This window comes from Diceros bicornis, chromosome 5, assembly GCF_020826845.1.
Source record: "Diceros bicornis minor isolate mBicDic1 chromosome 5, mDicBic1.mat.cur, whole genome shotgun sequence".
Lineage (NCBI taxonomy): Eukaryota > Metazoa > Chordata > Mammalia > Perissodactyla > Rhinocerotidae > Diceros > Diceros bicornis.
The window spans coordinates 47,456,654-47,474,521 of NC_080744.1; the positions used below are offsets into that span (position 1 = coordinate 47,456,654).

The following is a 17,868-nucleotide window of genomic DNA, read 5'->3' on the forward strand; positions in this document are numbered from 1 at the left end:
TGTCACCTGCAAATAAAGACAATTTTAATTCATCCTTTCCTATCTGTATTCCTTTTATTTCTTTTTCCTTGCTTTTTTTGCACTGGCTAGGACCTCCAGTAGAGTGTGCAATAAAAGTGATGGGAGTAGATACCTTGTCTTGTTCCTGATCTTAGAGGATCCTGCTTTTAGTCTTGCACCATTAATGATGATGTTAGCTGTAGGTTTTTCATAGATGCCCTTTTTCAAATTGAGGAAGTTTCCTTCTATTCCTAGTTTGATGAGAAATTTCATTAAGAATGGGTGTTGAATTTAATCAAATGCCTTTTCTGCATCTATTGAGATGATCATATGATTTTTTTCTTGCTTAAATTGTTAATTTGCTGCATTACATTGACTGAATGGTTCAAGTTTTGGACTCTATTCTGGCATGCACTTAAACTACTTGCAGATCAGTTTAATCCCTTAGGAGCTTTTTTTAAGCCTTGTGACAATGGATCCACAGCAGCCTTGACTCCTGGGCTAATTTAGCCCCACGGCTAAGACAAGACTTTTCCAAGGACTCTACCCAGTATCCCATCATTTTCTCAGATCTCTCTGCCTGGACTGGTGTCCTGGAATGAGAACTTTCCCTGTGCAAGCTCTGAGAGTTGTGTAGTAAACTGCTTTCTGTTCATTCTTTTCCCTGCCTTGTAGAGTTTCACCCTGTACGGGTCATTCTTTGGCCAAAAACTCAAGGAAACCCCCCTGAAGTTCTCCAGAGCTCTTTCTACACAACCATCTCCTCTCTCACATTCTGTCTCCCAAATTCTGGCTACCTCCATCTCCCCAAACTCTGGTTTTTTTCTCCTCACCTCAGCAAAATTGCCAGGCTCTGTTGGGTTCTCCTTCCCTGTACTGCTGTCTGGAAACTACCTGCCAGCAGTAAGCTGGGGCAATCATATTATGAGCCTAGTTTGCTTCCTTTCTCCCAGGGATCAGAATCCTGTGCTGCTCATAGTCCAGTGCTGAGATGGGTCATTGCATAGATGTTGACTATTTCTAGCTGTGTGTGACAGGACTGCAATTCCTGTAGTGATGGCTCCCCGTGAGCAAAGGCAGAAATCTTACCCACCGCAATTTGTTCACACTATCACCATCCTTCTTAATGCCTCTCCTAAATCAACTTGACCTGTTTTGCTATTTTGATTAAAAGCATTTTGCCTTGGAGTGTCACAGAGCAGGGCATTGGTGATGGAATCAGAAGATGTTTTCTGCTTGCTCACTTAGCAGCATCAGTTATAACCACTGTAGGCCTTAGTTCCAACTTCTAGAAAATAAGGATAACCGCCCAGCCTCCACTCCAATGTGATGCGAGGAAAAAACAAAACCAAATAATGCAGATGCCAGCACCCCCCGTTACAGCACCAAGCCGACTCCTCTGAGTGCTCCATCCATCCTGCATGGGGGTGGGGCCAGACTTCTCTCAGGCCTTACCTTCTTTCTGTTTTTCCTGTGACTGTCCCTCTTGTGGTTTACTCCTTTCTCCAACCTGTTGTCCCAGTCAAATGTTTCTAAAAATATTCCAGCAGAGCAACCTGGAAATACTATTCCTTAAGGAATTTATGGCCACACTGCTATCCTAAAATGGTTATAAAGTGTTATGTATTTGGTTTTTGAAGCTGCTTCGCTTTAAAAGTTAAAAGTATGATATTACAAAGTAGTGTACCAGAATTTCTTGCATAATAGGCTAATAAGTCGTTTTTTTCTCAGGGCTACCTGGAGCCACAGGAAATCCAGGGGAAAAGGGAGACCCTGGTGAACTGGGCTTGACTGGAAACGAAGGTCCTGCAGGACAGAAGGGTGAAAAGGGGGACAAAGGGGACGTGTCCAACGATGTGCTCCCCGCAGGTAAGAGGCTGGTGCTCTGGCCTCTCCCAGGGTGAATGGGCCCAGAGACCTGCCTGGATCTTCGCACAAGGGCTGCTCTGGGTCTTCTCTCCTCATTTGCCTTATGTGTCCATATGTTTTACAGCATGTTCTAGAGATCCGTGCTTTCGAAAAGGAGAAAACTGTGCATGTTACCCCAGTGTTGGCAAGACCAGATCTGGGATCCAAGCAGAAGTAGTTTAGATAATTCAGGTCTAAACGTCGTGGTTGGATTGAATTAGGATGAAGGCAGCTTCCTTTTTCCAAATAACTATTCAATCCAGCACAATCTAGAACAAGACAAGTAAGCAAGCAATTTAAGATACCTCAGAGCGGGGCTGGCCCCGTGGCCTAGTGGTTAAGTTCAGTGTGCTCCACTTCGGTGGCCCAGGTTCAGTTCCTGGGCGTGGACCTACACCACTCATCGGCAGCCGTGCTCTGGTGGTGACCCACATACAAAATAGAGGAAGATTGGCACAGATGTTAGCTCAGGGTGAATCATCCTCCGCAAAAAAAAAAAAAAGATACCTTAGAGGACAACTGAGAGAAAGCACAGCCATTTTCTTCACAGTCAAGCTAGGGCCACGCTCAGGCCCTTATCCTCAGCCTTTTGACATAAAGAATCGGGGCAAACATGGTTGCTGAGCTTAGTGTCTTGGGCGGAGGAGGTGGCTGCACAGTGAACCACAGAAAGACAATCACATGGTGGAAAGACACAATAGGTGACATCTGATGGTCATGGAGGAGGATGAGGTAGAAGAATTTTAAAAGCACAGTACTTGGGAGAACACTTATACCACAAAAACATAACTATCCTATTAATGTATTCAATAAACATTTATTGAATATCGGGGAGCACCATTTATGAATTAGGGACTTTGCTAATAGCTGAGAATATGAATATGAAAATGAGTAAGACATGACATCTGTCCTCAAGAAGCTAAGATGGTAGACATTCTGATTAAGGACCCCAAATCGACTCAGTAAATCAAAATTTACTGAGCACTGCTATTTGCCAGCCACTGTGCTAAGACCAAAGCATCAAGGAAAGATCAAATTATGTTTAGCATGCTTCATTTCGTAAACAGGGGAGGTTGCTATGCAAGATACATAAGATGAAAGTAGTGTTTAGACAGGGTAATACATGTGAATATACTTTGAAAATTTTTAAGATCATGTTACACTCCTGTTATATGGGAAATCTATACATCCAGAATACTGCATTCCTCTATACTGCTCAACAAGCAAGAGGTGATGACAGACCGTTCAGAAAAGCAACATCCCTTGGGGGTCAGCCTGGTGGCGTAGCAGTTAAGTTCACGCACTCCACTTTGGCAGCCCGGGGTTCACGGTTTCGGATCCCGGGCACGGACCTATGCACCACTTGTCAAGCCATGCTGTGGCAGTGTCCCACATATAAAGTAGGGGAAGGTGGGCACGGATGTTAGCCCAGGGCCAATCTTCCTCAGCAAAAAAAAAAAAAAAGAGAGAGAGAGAGAGAGAAAAGCAACATCCCTGAGTGCACTCCAGTTCAGGAGATCAGGCCAGAGCTGAATGTGTCCTTCGTCAGACAGCAGAGAAGGCAAAGGAGTGTTGGATCATGTCTGCCCTGCCTACAGATCTCTGCCTCTTCCAGAGTGGGCATAGACTCACCTCTAGCCTCTGTGTCCCCTGCTTGTCCACTCTAGAGAGACTGAAACTGTTTATTTGTTCTAACTGGGAAAAGGCAGCTAAAGAGACCTTAGATCACCAGTCTCAGCCCTGGACTGGAGAGTAGAACCAAAGGGCTGAAGAGCCTAGCCTGGCGGCATCTTTATGAAAGCTCCAGAAACAATGGCCCCTGCAAAGGGCTGCACCCACATTGGCCACCTGAAGTTAGAGGAATGGCTGCCCACAGGTGTGTAGGGATTCCAGCTGTCGGCGTGCTCACCCCGGTGACTCAGAGGATTCGCACAGGGCAGGGCAGGGAGTATGAGACTGGCTTTGGGGATGAAGCAACAGGTTCAGAAGGCTTAAGCTGCCTGCTCCAGGTCACAAAGCTGGTCAGGAGCTCCTGATTCCTTCTACCACACAGAGCAGCGCTTCTCATACCTGGCTGCATATTAGGAGGCTGTAGGAAAATGCAATGAGCCACTTCCCCACCATTCTGATCTAGCTGGTCTGGGACGGGGCCCAGGCACTGGAATTGTCGTAAAGCTCCTTAGGGGATTCTCATAAGCAGTTGGGGCTGAGATCCTCCAACATTGGCCAATGAAGAAAGGGTGAGCTTTGGAGTGAGACACCCCTGAGGTTGAGTTCCAGCCCTATTCAGGTTGTGACCTTGGGCAAAGCACTGAACTTCCCTAAGACTCGGGCCACTGAGGCTGCTACTCCCTCACAGAGTGGTTGGGAAGAATGACTGGGAGGAGATTCTTAACATTCTTAGCGCAGTTCCTGGCACATAGTTGGAACTCAACACCTACTATGGCTGCTTCCTTGCGTGGACAAGTGCTGGAGCACAGGGAGCGCTGGGAGGGGGCGCCCAGCGAGCCCCCCTGGGGCTGCTCATTCTCCCTTTCCCCGTGTGACACCCAGTCTCTGATCATGGCTGCTGAATCAAGCTCTCCCCCCACCCTTCTTTCTCTCTCTCTCTCTCCAGGTGCCAAAGGTGACCAAGGCCCACCTGGCCCACCCGGCCCACCTGGGCCCCCGGGCCCTCCAGGTCCCCCAGGACCCCCTGGAAGCAGAAGATCCAAAGGCCCTCGGCAGCCAAACATCTTCAATGGCCAGTGCCCAGGTCACCAACCCCTGCCTCAGGGAAACTGCCTCTTTTGCTAATAATTCCAAACTCTAGGACTTCACCCAAGCTTTATGATCAGATTTTTTAAACAGAGGGAAGAGGTTTTGTCCAAAGGGCGAGTTCCCACTTACAACATGTTCACAGGAGGCCTGAGCAGGCTGCCCCGGGGATGAGGACTGGAGGCAGGTTCCCTCCCCCTTCCCTCAACTCTCTCATTTATCACCCGACTATTCCTCTTCTTTGCCAAATCCACCATCCCTCTCCCCTAAAATAGTCTCAAGGGCTAAGCTGTTCACTTTTGGAGTGTGAGGGCTTGACTGATGCTCGAGGAGACGATGGGGAAGTTCAGATTGGTTAACTCCGCACAAATACTACAGTACTACCATCACCACCACTAAGTTTGAGTGCTAACAACGTGCCAGGCACGGTGCTAAGTGCTTAATTCATTTAATTCTCACAACAATCCTATGATACAGGAATCGTTATTGTCACCAATTTACAGATACAAAACTAAACCCCAAGTTGCTAAGTAGCTTGCCCAAGGTCACTCAGTTAATAAGTGACAGAGCTGGGATTCAAACCCAGATGTCCAGATGTGCTTGACCGTAAAGGCCCTGCTCTTAGAGCATCTTCCTTTTGGAGGTGGAAATTCACACTTGAGTCTAAGCCAACCAAGCGCGAGGAACACCTGATCTCTGGCAGGCCAAGAGGGCTTGTTCTTGGCCAGTTTGTGACAGGGGTGGCCGCAGGATTGAAAGCTAATCAGAAATCAAGAGCCATATTAATGGAAAAAGCTACAGTGAGGCTGGAACTTCTTCCCAAAAGGAGTGGACCCACTCACCTACTTGGGCCACGAAGAGGTACAACTTGATGCCGTGGCTGCAGTGGCAACAGAGAGGAGGGGCCTGACTGGAGTTTCACTCACACTTGCTGTGGATTCTCTGCCACCTTCCCAAACAGACTTTAGTTCTGTCTGGTGCTCTGTTCTTTCTGGAGGACATTTGAGGGGCACACAGCTTTCAGAGTGGGCAAATCTGTACTTTCAAAGATGTCACCCCGCCCCATAAAGGAGCCCGATTATAATTCTGCCCAGCGGTTAGCACCAATGCTAAGTCACAGCAGAGTGGCTCCCTCGCTGGCGATCAGCGCCGCCCCCTCCATTAGCATCAGCCCTTTGCTCCGCTTCCTTGGACAGCGAGCTGAGCGGGAACCCTCACCTGAGAGGAGGGGAGAGCTGACCCTAGCTTTTGCAGAATTCTAGCTTGCCAGAGGATCTGTCAGCCAGTGACAGTGTGCGCCTGGAGAAGCCCTCTCCTCCGCCTCACCTATCCACCAAGAGGCTGGTCAGCACGGCTTGGGCCCCAGAGCTGTGAAAACTGCTTTAAACGAGATGCCATTATCTTCCAGTCTGCCTCGCTTGCCAGGCATCCTGCATCTGAACTTGGCCCTCTCTCCCGCTCCAATTCCATTTCTTTAACCCTCTCCCACCCCCACAGCTTTAGAAGCAGATGGGTGCAACGGGAATTAAAGAGAGTGAGAGCCTTTCTTCAGACTAAGAACAGGAGGGTCTCTCTGTCCCTTTCTTTGCAAAGCTCAAGTTCCTAAGGGGAAACTCCATATGAAACTCAGAGGTAGCAAGATTGCTTGTGAGGGAATCAAAACAGTTCCCTGAGACGGCTCTCATGGGTGACAGAAGGGCTTCAGAGAAACACAGGTTCACCCAGCTAGAAAGAAGCTTAGCGATCATGAAGCGTCCCACCCCCTTATTTCACTGATAAAGAAACCTCTCCAGATTGTTCTGTGAGCTTCCTTAGTGACAAGCGAGGTGCTCCTTTCTATCTAGCAACCACAGGGTGATTCGAACCCCTCAGAATTTGTCTAGGCAAGTGGGCCTGGCCTGGCCTTTTGCAGAAAGCTCAATTTGCCCCAAACTGCCCCAGACCAGGGTCCTTACCCCAGCCATCCACTCCTTCTCATCTTCACACTGCCATGTTCCTTCCCTCCTCCTGTCCTCTTGCTGCCACCCTGAGCCACCTCTTCAACAAAGGTCTGAATTAAGCCCATTTGTTAAGGGGAACAATGACAAGCTGAGGAGGATGAATTCCAGCTCAGGTGTAGCCTCAAACAACGGTGGATCAGGCGCCCTGTGTCCCATAGGCCTTCAAGCAGAGACAGGTGGGAAACGGTGGCGGGGAGCCCAACGTCTCGGGCCAGGCTGCCTCCAGGCTCCCTCTTCCTCGGTGATTCCTCCTCTGGCAGCCCAGGAAGACAGGGTAAAGTGAGCTGTCCCATCACGAGGCTGCTCCCTCACTCCTCCCCATCAGCTTCCCTGGAAGTGAAAATCCTTCCTGAAAAATGCAACTGTGGCAGTGATACCGCCTGCCCCGAGACGCCAAGAAGGTGTCAGGAAGCCTCTCTTTCCCTCAGATTGCCAAGGGCTTGGAACGGACTGGCTCAGACCATCTTTTCCCTCTTACTGACATCCTCTTTGGATTGTATTATGTGAGCAACTGTGGTCATGGAAAGCTTATTGGGAGCTCACCAAGCAGGGGAAGAAATTTGAAGTGAATGAGTTGATGTTGCTTAAAAGCAAGCCACCAAAAACCTTGGTGGGCCTATTATAAGGGATGCTTATGGGACTAGAGTCTGGAACAAGATGGGGGACCACCACTTGTCGAGTTATACAAATCCCGCTGTGCCAACTACACTTGCTCTGATTATTGCTGTTGTTTCAGGGGAGACATGTGCTATACCAAATGATGATACCTTGGTTGGAAAAGCTGACGAGCAAGTCAGTGAACACCATTCCCCACAAGCAGGTAGAGAAACCAAACATCCTATTTTGAAATTCAGAAATTGGATGTCTTCAAGTCATAACTGGCAGGCAGTAACTTTCTCCTCTTCTGGTAGAATCCATGATTGCTTCCATTGGAAATCCAACACAAGTATTAAAAGTGACAGAGACATTTGGGACTTGGATACGAGAGTCTGCTAACAAGAGTGATGAACGGATCTGGGTGACTGAACATTTCTCAGGTACTGTCACTTGGACAGGTGATCTATATCTGTGTTGTAATTGTATCTTTCATCTGTTGCCTACCTTCAGGCTTATTCTATTCTGTGTCTGAAATCCCTGCTAATTGGTGTAACAGAACTGCCCTTTATTTTAGGAAGCACAAATGAGTGGGCAGAGTGTGTTTGAGCACACTGATGACAAGCCTTGCAGTTCAGATCACAGGGACATGACCAGGGCACCCCCAAGTAGCTTATCCAATTTTAGGCAAAGTATCCAGAAGGAAATAAATAGCATGATGACTGATGGCCTCATAAACCCCAAAACCATAGTGTGAAAGCAATGTCAGAGACAGTCTTTTGCACTGTCCATCTGTCTCTGAGGTTGGCACCCTCTTATCTTTCTCAGATATCTGTTAGACAGAGAGCCCAGGGGAGAAGGTGAAGTGCCATCTTGCAGGTACACTGCATCTGAGTATGCCCCTAGTCATTAGCAGTAGCCTTCTTCCAGAAGGGGTCTGGGCATACCCACTGGTCAGAGCAGTAACTGAGATATGCTTCTTCAAGGCTAACTGATCGGCTGGTGATGACTGCACAGACTACCAGTTGAGAAGGATTCTGTGGCTCAAAAGGAAAGAGGAATAATGTGAATTCATGGCTGCTGTGGGTGCGGGGGAAGGCAGGAGGTGTCTGAACAATTCCCATATATTTGCTATTCCTGGTATAGACCGATGTCAGCCTGTAGAGAATTTTATGAACAATCTAGAGTGGTGTGGGGAGGGGGTGATACAGTTTTCCCAGGAGGAGCAAAGCAGACTCTGTGGCTACTACATTCAAAAGACAATTCAGGAATCCATAGAAGAGAACTGGACTTTGAATTTGGGAGTCTGAGTTTGAAGAACTGGACAAAGACCCTTACAGAACCTCACTCTCAACAGCCCTTCTTTACTTCCTCCCCCGACTCACTCCCAAGCTATGATTGCCAGTCCTGAGGGCAGGTAACAGCCTGTCCCTGGCTTCTCTCCTGCAGGCATCAGGGTGAAGGAGTTCAAAGACCAGCCCTCACTGCTGAATGGCAGTTACTCGCTTATCCAACTCCCGTATTTTTTCCATGGCTGTGGGCATGCCGTTTACAACAACTCTCTCTACTACCACAAAGGAGGCTCCAAAACCATAGTGAGGTGAGTCCCCCGGGGCCCCGCAGCACCTTCTCATGCATCCCAGACTGCACCTACTGTGTGACGCTTAGTTATCCATGAGCTGCTTAAGGGTAGGGACTGTGGTTCATCATCTTTATGTCCCCAGGGCCTGGCACACAGTCAGAAGTCAGTCAGGGTTTGCTGACTGTATGAACCACAGGACACAACGAGTGAGCCCCATGGCCAGCCCCTGGGGGTCTGCATTTATTGCTGGTCTGGATGCCAAGGGTAAGGTCAGAGCCAGAGAGAAGTAGACCTGGAGTGCCAAGGGCTGCAGCTCTCTCATCCTTTGAGAAAGGAAGGAGCTGGAACCCAGAGCTTCCTCTAGCAGGTGTCACACCCTGAAATCGGTTTTGTTCTGAAAAACTTTGAGTGTGAAGAATTTCCCGTCACAGCTGAGATCATTGAAGACGAGGGACTGCAATGCAAAGTCAGGAGGCTCTGCCTTCAGATTAATCTGTCACCTTGATGGAGCCCCCGCCAGGCCACCTCTCCTCCCCTCTCTGTTTTCCCAAGGGGAAGGGAGGTGGTCACCTGTGTAGACTGTGCCCAGGGCAGCAGTCAAGTCTTCTTGGCTCCTCACAAGAATTGCTGAAGTTTTGTCTTCATAGCTCAAAAAGAAATCAAGTTCTGGCTTTAGAGGCAGAAGCAGGTCATCTTGGGCAAATCAAGAGAGCGGTGAACTCAGTCAGGTTCCAACTCTTCTGCCTACTCCCTCCATGGCCTTGGACAAGAGACACCACATCCTGTGGTCTCCATGTCCTCAATAAAAATGAAAAGATGGACGAGAGACTCCGCAGCCCTCCAGCTGTACCCCTATCTGAAAAACAAGTCCAGTTTTATGAAAGCCATGATCCTAGTCATTCAAAACTGGAGACAAGGACCTGGAGGGAGGCCTGGGTCTCTTCTCTCTCTCCCTCACCCTCTTCCTCCCCTCAGTGAGGACAGCCTCAACAACCTTATTAGCACTGGAGTGCTGGGTTAGGATGGGGACAGCTTTCCTAGTATAACGTGCAATTAAACCAGCCACATGAGACACATATGGCGGCCATGGCTGGAAGTGTCCCCTCCTTTGCCTCTCCTCCCTCTCTACGGACTCCCCCATCATCTCACCATCTCCCCAGCCACCTCATTTGGGCAGAGCCTTGTGCTCATAGAAGAGGACAACTGTCCCCCCTCCTGTTCAGAAGTCATCCCTTCCCAGATACGCTCCTTCCTCTGACATTCCTCCTCATTAATCCTGTAGCTTCCTGCTGCCATTTACATAGGGCTGTTGTTACCTCAGGGTGGGGGTTTGGGGGAATTCTGGGGTGAATGAGCCCCAGAAGGAGACTCGAGGAGAGCCCCAGATGGCCACTCTAAGAAAGAGTGTCTTCTAATGAAGCTAAGCTTGCGTGATGCACTGGTTAGGAGACCTGTGCTGAGGCCCTGCTCTATGCCAGGGCACATGCTGGGAGCGCAGGGAGAGGCAGGCTGGAATTAGACCCTTTCTTGCTGGGAGAGACAAGCCTCATCAAGGATGCAGCTGCTAGGTGCCAGTACCAGACAGGAACCAAACGGCAGGACTGAATCCCAGGCATTCAGAGGAAGGAGAACCCTGTGAGCTGAGATGGGCAGGCAGGGCCTTCCCAAGCCCTCACTCCTGGGGTTTCTTTTCAAACTTACCTCAGGGTTTCTTAATCAGCTTCAAGTTTGGATATGCTCCAACGTGTATCCACCGACTCACACATTTCGCATTTCTTCTGCTGCTCAATGGCACCCTCTAGTGTCTTTCTTCTCTTTGAGCCTAATGTCCCTGAATTTTCATTCCTGGAGTTAGGTACCTTTGAATTGTAATCCACTTTTTGATACGGTCTAGATTGGAGTCTGCCAAATCAGACAGCCTCCAGGAGCTCAGAGGCATGGGGTTCCATACCGTAACTTAGTCTATCCAGTCACTTACCTGACGAGAAAATTGACTTCACAGCCATGACTTTGCTACATCTCTTATCAGCTCATGACTTTCTTCTTCATTTAGACTGCATGAAATGTTTGTCTTAAAACTCCAGTGTGAAGCAGAGGAAGAACCCCCAAACTTGAAGTTAGAAAACCTAAATTCAAACTCTGGCTCTGCTACTTACTCATATTCCTGGACCAGTCACTTCTTTTTTATTTGTAAAATGAAAGGACTGGGCTAGATCGTCTTTTAAGGCCCCTTGCAGCTCTAAGAATCTTTGAGAGGGCATTTCAGGAGGTCACCCAACACCTGAGGATTCATGAGGTTGACAAATTTTCCCAGGTCACATGGCTAGGAAGACACTTGGATGTAGTCACCTTCCTTTACATCCTTGCTACTCAAAGCATTGTGGGCAAACCAATAGAATGGGCATCACCTGGGAACTTACTAGAAATACAGAATCCCAGGCCCCACCCCAGATTAACAGAGGAGCCCAAAAAACCACCCTTGTTCACAAAAATGGTGACTCATATCTACTTTTTTTCACATTTCAGATTTGAATTTGACAAAGAAACGTCCCAAACCCTGAAGCTTGAAGATGCCTTGTATTTTGATCGAAAATACCTCTTTGCAAATTCCAAGACCTACTTCAATTTAGCTGTAGATGAGAAGGGTCTTTGGATTATCTATGCTTCAAGTATAGATGGCTCGAGCATTCTTGTAGCACAACTGGACGAGAGGACATTCTCTGTGATGCAACACATCAATACCACGTACCCCAAATCCAAGGCCGGGAACGCCTTCATTGCCCAAGGGATTCTCTATGTCACAGACACCAAAGATATGAGGATAACATTTGCCTTTGATTTATTAGGAGGGAAACAGATCAATGCAAACTTCGATTTAAGAACTTCCCAGTCTGTTCTTGCCATGTTATCATACAATATGAGAGACCAGCATTTGTATTCGTGGGAAGATGGCCATTTAATGCTTTATCCTGTGCAGTTTTTGTCAGCTACATAAAACCAGTGACGGAATGCTTTCTTTTCCTTCCCCTCAGTAAATTTCAGATGTTCTCTAGCACCGTTTATATCCCAACAGAAAACTTGTCTTTCAGGGTAGCCAGGTACTCAGCTGTCGTATCTCATGACATGAATGTTTATATGGTCAGTGAATCCGCTTTAAATTCAGATTCCTTGGGGGAAAATAGCAACAGATTGGAAGTCAAAATGGCTGAGATTTGGTAATTCCTCCACAAACTAGCGGAGCAAGTTACCTCTTCCTCTTTGGGCCTTGTTTTCCCCGCTGGTAATATGGAAAGGCTGGCTGAGAGGATGGTAAGCTTTCCTCTCCCTGTAGGGAATTCTGTGATTCTTGGCTGTGGCTACTCCCACAACTTTTATGTTTATGGTTTTTAGCCACGTGCTGAACAAATTCACCTCTGAGTTGAGAAGCCTAATTGCTTGAGCAATGAATTCCTTAGTGCTGACTTATATTTGGTGCCTTAGGCCACTGAGGTACCATATTACCCATAATATATTACCTTTCTCTGCATCTGCGCCTGTACCCGCACCTGCTGCCACAGTGCCAGAAGAGCCGTTATCCTCAGCTCCTGACTGCTGCCAGAGATTAGCAAAATCCAGGAACAGCTACCTGCTCAAGTTTCCTAATGAAACAGAAACAGGCCCTTCCAGGTTCCTATTAATTTCTGATCATGCTGATATGCCGCTGTGGGTCATAAACATCGAATCCTCAGGTCACACTGGCTTCTTCTACCACAGCTATGGGTCAGAGTGCTAAATATTGTGTGAATGGGCATTAATCTGGAAGTTTTCAGAAAAGACTCACCATTTGTGGTTATTGTCTAGAACAGGGATGGGCAAATTATGGCCCTTGGTCCAAAGCCAGCCCATCACCTGTTTTTGTAAATGAAGTTTTATTGGAACACAGTCACACGCATTTGTTTATGTATTATAGTTTGTGCCTACTTTTGCACAACAATGGCAGAGTTGAGTCATTGCAAGAAAGTTGAGCAGTGGCCCGCAAAGCCTAAAACAGTTACCCTCTGGCCCTTTTCAGCAAAAGTTTGCCGACCGCTGATCTAGAACATAAAGTGAGCTGGATTCTTGGAAGGGCTTATTCACCAGAACCTGCTTCTTATGTTTTGTTTTGTTCTAGACTAATAAGTGATCATTTAGATGGTTTGAGTTTTTGGTAAATGGGAAGGCTGATAGCATAAAATTAAGTGGCCCTCCCAAAAAGCAGTTAGTGAACTGTTCTTCCCCTAATATAGTGTGGAAGGATGTGCTCCGGTCCCCTTGGATGCCGGGAGAAAATCCAGTTTAACTTGCTCCTAAATGCCCTTAAATACATATATTTTTTGCCAACTCAGTTCTTCAAACATCTTCAGCCAGGCACTGAGGTCCAAGCAGGGCCCCTGAGAGGAGAAAAGAATCTGGAAATTTCCTGGGGTCCTGCAGCCAGGAAGGAGACCTAGGGGAAAATGTTATGGAAAGATTTTTCATCAATTCACCCTCACTGAATTCATGTGTGTGTTGAAGGGAAGCTTCTGAAACATTTTCACTGTGCCCAAATCCATTCTCAGTGGCCCTTAGTCTTGGTTTTATACCTTATTAATAGAAGCATTTTAAAACCTAGGGGATATAGAGATTTAAATATTTAAATCTCCCCACCCCCTGAAAATACCTAGGCAGCTATTACAGATTTTTTGTTTTTGTGTTCTCAAAATAATGAGTATTTGAAAGTTTTTCCCCACTTTTTAATGAGATTGGTTGTGTCATGTCATCACAGCTTTTGAAAAATACTCTTTTCAGATTCATGTTTTATAACAAAGTAAAATAGAGTTTCATGTTCAAGATCAACGTGTCTAATGAACACGTGTCTAATGAACACGTAAAAGAATACTTCTTTTAAAGTATTTGTATGTGTTGCTGTTTCTGGACACAGGGGACCTGGATATGAATATAATTTCATAGTAATAGTCGTATTAGTAATAGTAATATGTACAATACTAATTATATATATATGGTAGCAACCAAAAGAGGTTAGTTATTGAATTAGCATGTATTCCTTTTAGAAAAAAGTTTTAGAAACCCCAGTCTTGAGAGCTGAGCTATCTTGGCTCCTTTAATTACAGGTAAGAAAGCATGAACTCAGTACTAGAGAAGCTCATACTGGGATTTTTTTTTTTTTTTTTGCTATGGCAGAATAATAAAAGGACAACTGAGTTTGACCAAGGCTTAACGGGTAATTTTATAATATGGTTGCAAGTTTGTCTTTACAGAGTGAAAATGATTAAGATTTTACTCATTCTTTCCTGCAAATAGGACTTTATTAAAAAAAAATTAGGTTTGGGCTCACTGCTAAAATAGAATGTTTTTAGTCGCGATATCACTTGAGCAGTTTACAGTCTCACTTAGAACCAAAGTTGCTTCAAAGCACTTTCCAAATATCTGCACTTCTGATGTCAGAATCAAAGCAGATAATTCTCTAATTCTCCTTTAATCTAAAGCAGATAGCTTCCCGCTGGAAAGTAAATAAAACCATCCCTCCCAACCTCAAAGGTGGGCTGGACCCTATTTCAAAGCATTTTCTTTCAGACTGATAATGTGTCCTGTTGCAGCTGTGCAGGTGGTTATGGTCTCAAAGTGTCACCAGGCACGGGTGTGATGACAGAGAACGAGTTCTGGGGTGAAAGTTTTAAAATGAGGAGTTCTGATCGTAGGCACCCTCCCAGTCTCATGACCTTCAAGGAGCAGGGTGAAAAGTCAGATTAGACACCATGAGTCTTCAAGAGCCAGGGGTCCTTTCCACCTGCATAGCGTGTGCCTGGGCTATGACTACTCAAGGTCCAGCCATCTGAAGGAGAAGGGCATGATTGAGCTTTCCAGTTTTCATCCAGCTGCTGGGACCTGGTGTATCACATCATTAAAAACCATCATTTCCAATCTGTAACCACAGATTCTGAACAATTCTGAACTACAGATGAATAATGGTGAATGTCTCTTTTTTGGTTGTAATTTATTTAACTTTAATCTAATTAGTCAATAAAATAATCGTTGCTGAACACAATCACATATTGAAGCAAGTGTATTGTTATTTTTACCTCGTTAATTTACATGTAACATCTAAAAGAAAAAACAACAACTGAGAACAATATTGTGGTAGAATTATACTGGTTGCTCCTCTGTTGAAACTCTCACAATTTGCTCGTGCCTTCTGAATACTGAAAAATCATTGGTGTGGATCATGTTTTCTCTATAGGAAATCATGAAAACTGTAAAACTAGTACATAGAATTAGATATACACAGACATAAGTGTAGTGAAGATCTGCAAATGTATTGGCATAGGCAAGGTAACTGAAAAGGACATAACATTTTGGACTAAAAACAAAAAAGAAGAATTTTTTTTTTTTTTTTTTTTTGGTGAGGAAGATTGCCCCTGAGCTAACACTTGTTGCCAGTCTTCCTCTTTTTGATTGAGGAAGAGTCGCCCTGAGCTAACATCCGTGCCCATCTTCCTCTATTTTGTATGTGGGATGCCACCACAGCATGGCTTGATGGGTGGTATGGGTCCACGCCCAGGATCTGAACCCACGAACCCAGGCTGCTGAAGCTGAGTGTGCTGAACTTAACCACTATACCACCGAGCCAGCCCCAAAAGAACAAATTTTAAAAACTAGATTTGTGAGAATTTGGGCAAGTCTCTTCTTAATCCCTCAGAGCCTCTGTTTCATCTGTAAAATGTGGATAATAGGATTACTGACTTCCTTTGACTTTTCTATATTAAACGAGAAATGCTCTGGAAATGGTATGATTCTTGATACATTATTGCTGTTACCTTTATAGTTCATCCCTTCAGGGAACCAGAGTGACCCTGTTGTTCTGATAGCCTATTTAAGGGCTGCAGAGATGGGTTAGGGACACAGCATCAACAGTTTCTGTCTGCTGGTCTGTCTAATTACTTCACACTACCAAAAAACAGTCCCTTAGTTATACCACAAATTTACAATAAAACTGCTCCCAATAATGAAAATAATGAAAAATAGTTCAAGAACCTGTCGCCTTGCCCGATACAGCTTCTTTATATACTTCCCTAGAAGTGTCTCTGTTACTGGGCGGCCCAGGCATGTACTGCTGATGACTTCTGTAATTAAAATATTACAAAGCAAAAAGAAAAGTCCATGAAGAAAAGAGTCGTCTTGCCCTTTAATTGGATCATTCAGACATTGGCATGTGATTTTAAGATATCTAATCTTATAGCCATTTAAGATTTAAAATAAGAATAAACAATCTATCTCACTACTTTTCCCTCCAAGCAATCTGCTATAATCAGCCTCAAAAACTGAGCTAGTTAAGAAGTGGTGGTTAAACTACTTCTAAAAATCTAACAAACTAATTCTAAAATTGCCAGATTCTTGTGTCTAGCAATCTGGCATTGTCAGTGTTCCAAACTCATTTGCCAAAGGGCCACATACACGATCACAGGATTATAAAACACTAGATGGGACCTTTACAGACCACCCAGTCCAACTCTCTCATTTTAAAGTCTAGGAGGGCCAGCCCCGTGGCTTAGGGGTGAAGTGCGCGCGCTCCGCTGCTGGCGGCCCGGGTTCGGATCCTGGGCGCGCACCGACGCACCGCTTCTCTGGGTCATGCCGAGGCCGCGTCCCACATACAGCAACTAGAAGGACGTGCAGCTATGACATACAACTATCTACTGGGGCTTTGGGGGAAAAAAATAAAAATAAATAAAAGTTAAAGTCTAGGAAAGTGAGGCCGGAGAAGATAACTCACCCAACATCACAGCTTAAGTGCCTGAGTCAAGAGGAGACACTGTTTCCTGACTTTATGATCATGTTTTCCACCTCACTCTGTCACTTCCAAAGGAAGGATCTGGTCTTTATAATTGGAAAATGAAAATAATTAACTTTGGACATTTTTTTAAAAAGGCATTCCTTTTTATAAAACTTTATCTAGAGGAATATGCCAAACTCAGCTTAGTCAGGCAGAGAATTCTCCCCAGCAAAGAAGTTCTCAACCCAGTGATGGCAGTCATCACCTTCTGGGCGGTGGATACACATGCCAAAGTCCAGCACCACTTGTTACTCTAAAAACTACCACCACCACTGGACAACTCTTACTGGCCCAAAGTTTTGAAGACATCAAAGTAGCTGCTACTTGGCGCTTACCGTCTATTTGTCATAGTCTCTTCAAGGCAATTTGTACACGTTGTTTCTCTTAATCACAGATGCTCAAGTGGAAAAGTCCTTAAATATCATCTATTCTCTCTGGTCAATGTTTTCATCCTCTCTATAAATGTAGTGGACACTGTGATGCACTCACTACTTGGATTCCACTTCAGGAAAGACTTTTTGCTCCTGGTGCTGGGAGTGCTGTCAGCAAACAGCCTTCAGCTGTCAGCCCCTTCAGGCCTCGCCTCGGCTGCAGAGACCCGCTTCACCCAGGACACGCTCGCTCATCCAACAACTGATCAACGCGTGAGTATATAGGCGTGGACAGCTCAGCCCAACTTGGTACATTCTAGTGCCAGAGCTCCCCACAGTTCAGCCAATTCTGTCACCAGGTCTGCATTACAGACTGACTTTTCTTTCTGCCCTTGCTGCCTCTTTCTCCTTCCTTCCAAGGGCAATTTTAATGACATCCTGCTGGCTAAACTCCATCTCAGAGTCTGCTTCCTGCAGAACCCAACCTATTGCAGAGTTGCCAGATAAAATACAGGATGCCCAGCTAAATTTCAGTGTCAAATAAAGAACAACAACATTTTTTAGTATAAGTGTATCCAAGATATGGCATTGGATATACTTATATTAAAAAAATCATTTGGGTCCAGCCTGGTGGCATGGTGGTTATGTTCGTGCTCTCCGCTTTGGCGGCCTGGGGTTCAATGGGTTGGATCCCAGGTGGGCACCTACGCACTACCCATCAAGCCATGCTGTGGAGGCGTCCCACATACAAAATAGAGGAAGATGGGCACAGATGTTAGCTCAGGGCCAATCTTCCTCACCAAAAAA

At 45.9% G+C, this 17,868-nt stretch overlaps 1 protein-coding gene across 1 annotated transcript in view; it reads left to right on the plus strand.

Annotated features, from left to right (window-relative positions):
• GLDN (gliomedin) overlaps nt 1-12,757 on the plus strand; it is a 56,848-nt gene extending 44,091 nt beyond the window's left edge. The window contains exons 5-10 of the mRNA XM_058540459.1: nt 1,732-1,869; nt 4,526-4,663; nt 7,402-7,485; nt 7,577-7,702; nt 8,709-8,859; nt 11,368-12,757. Coding sequence (XP_058396442.1) covers nt 1,732-1,869; nt 4,526-4,663; nt 7,402-7,485; nt 7,577-7,702; nt 8,709-8,859; nt 11,368-11,836 — 1,106 coding nt within the window. The 3' untranslated portion in view covers nt 11,837-12,757. The remainder of the gene's footprint in view (nt 1-1,731; nt 1,870-4,525; nt 4,664-7,401; nt 7,486-7,576; nt 7,703-8,708; nt 8,860-11,367) is intronic.
• The last annotated feature ends 5,111 nt before the right edge of the window (nt 12,758-17,868 follow it).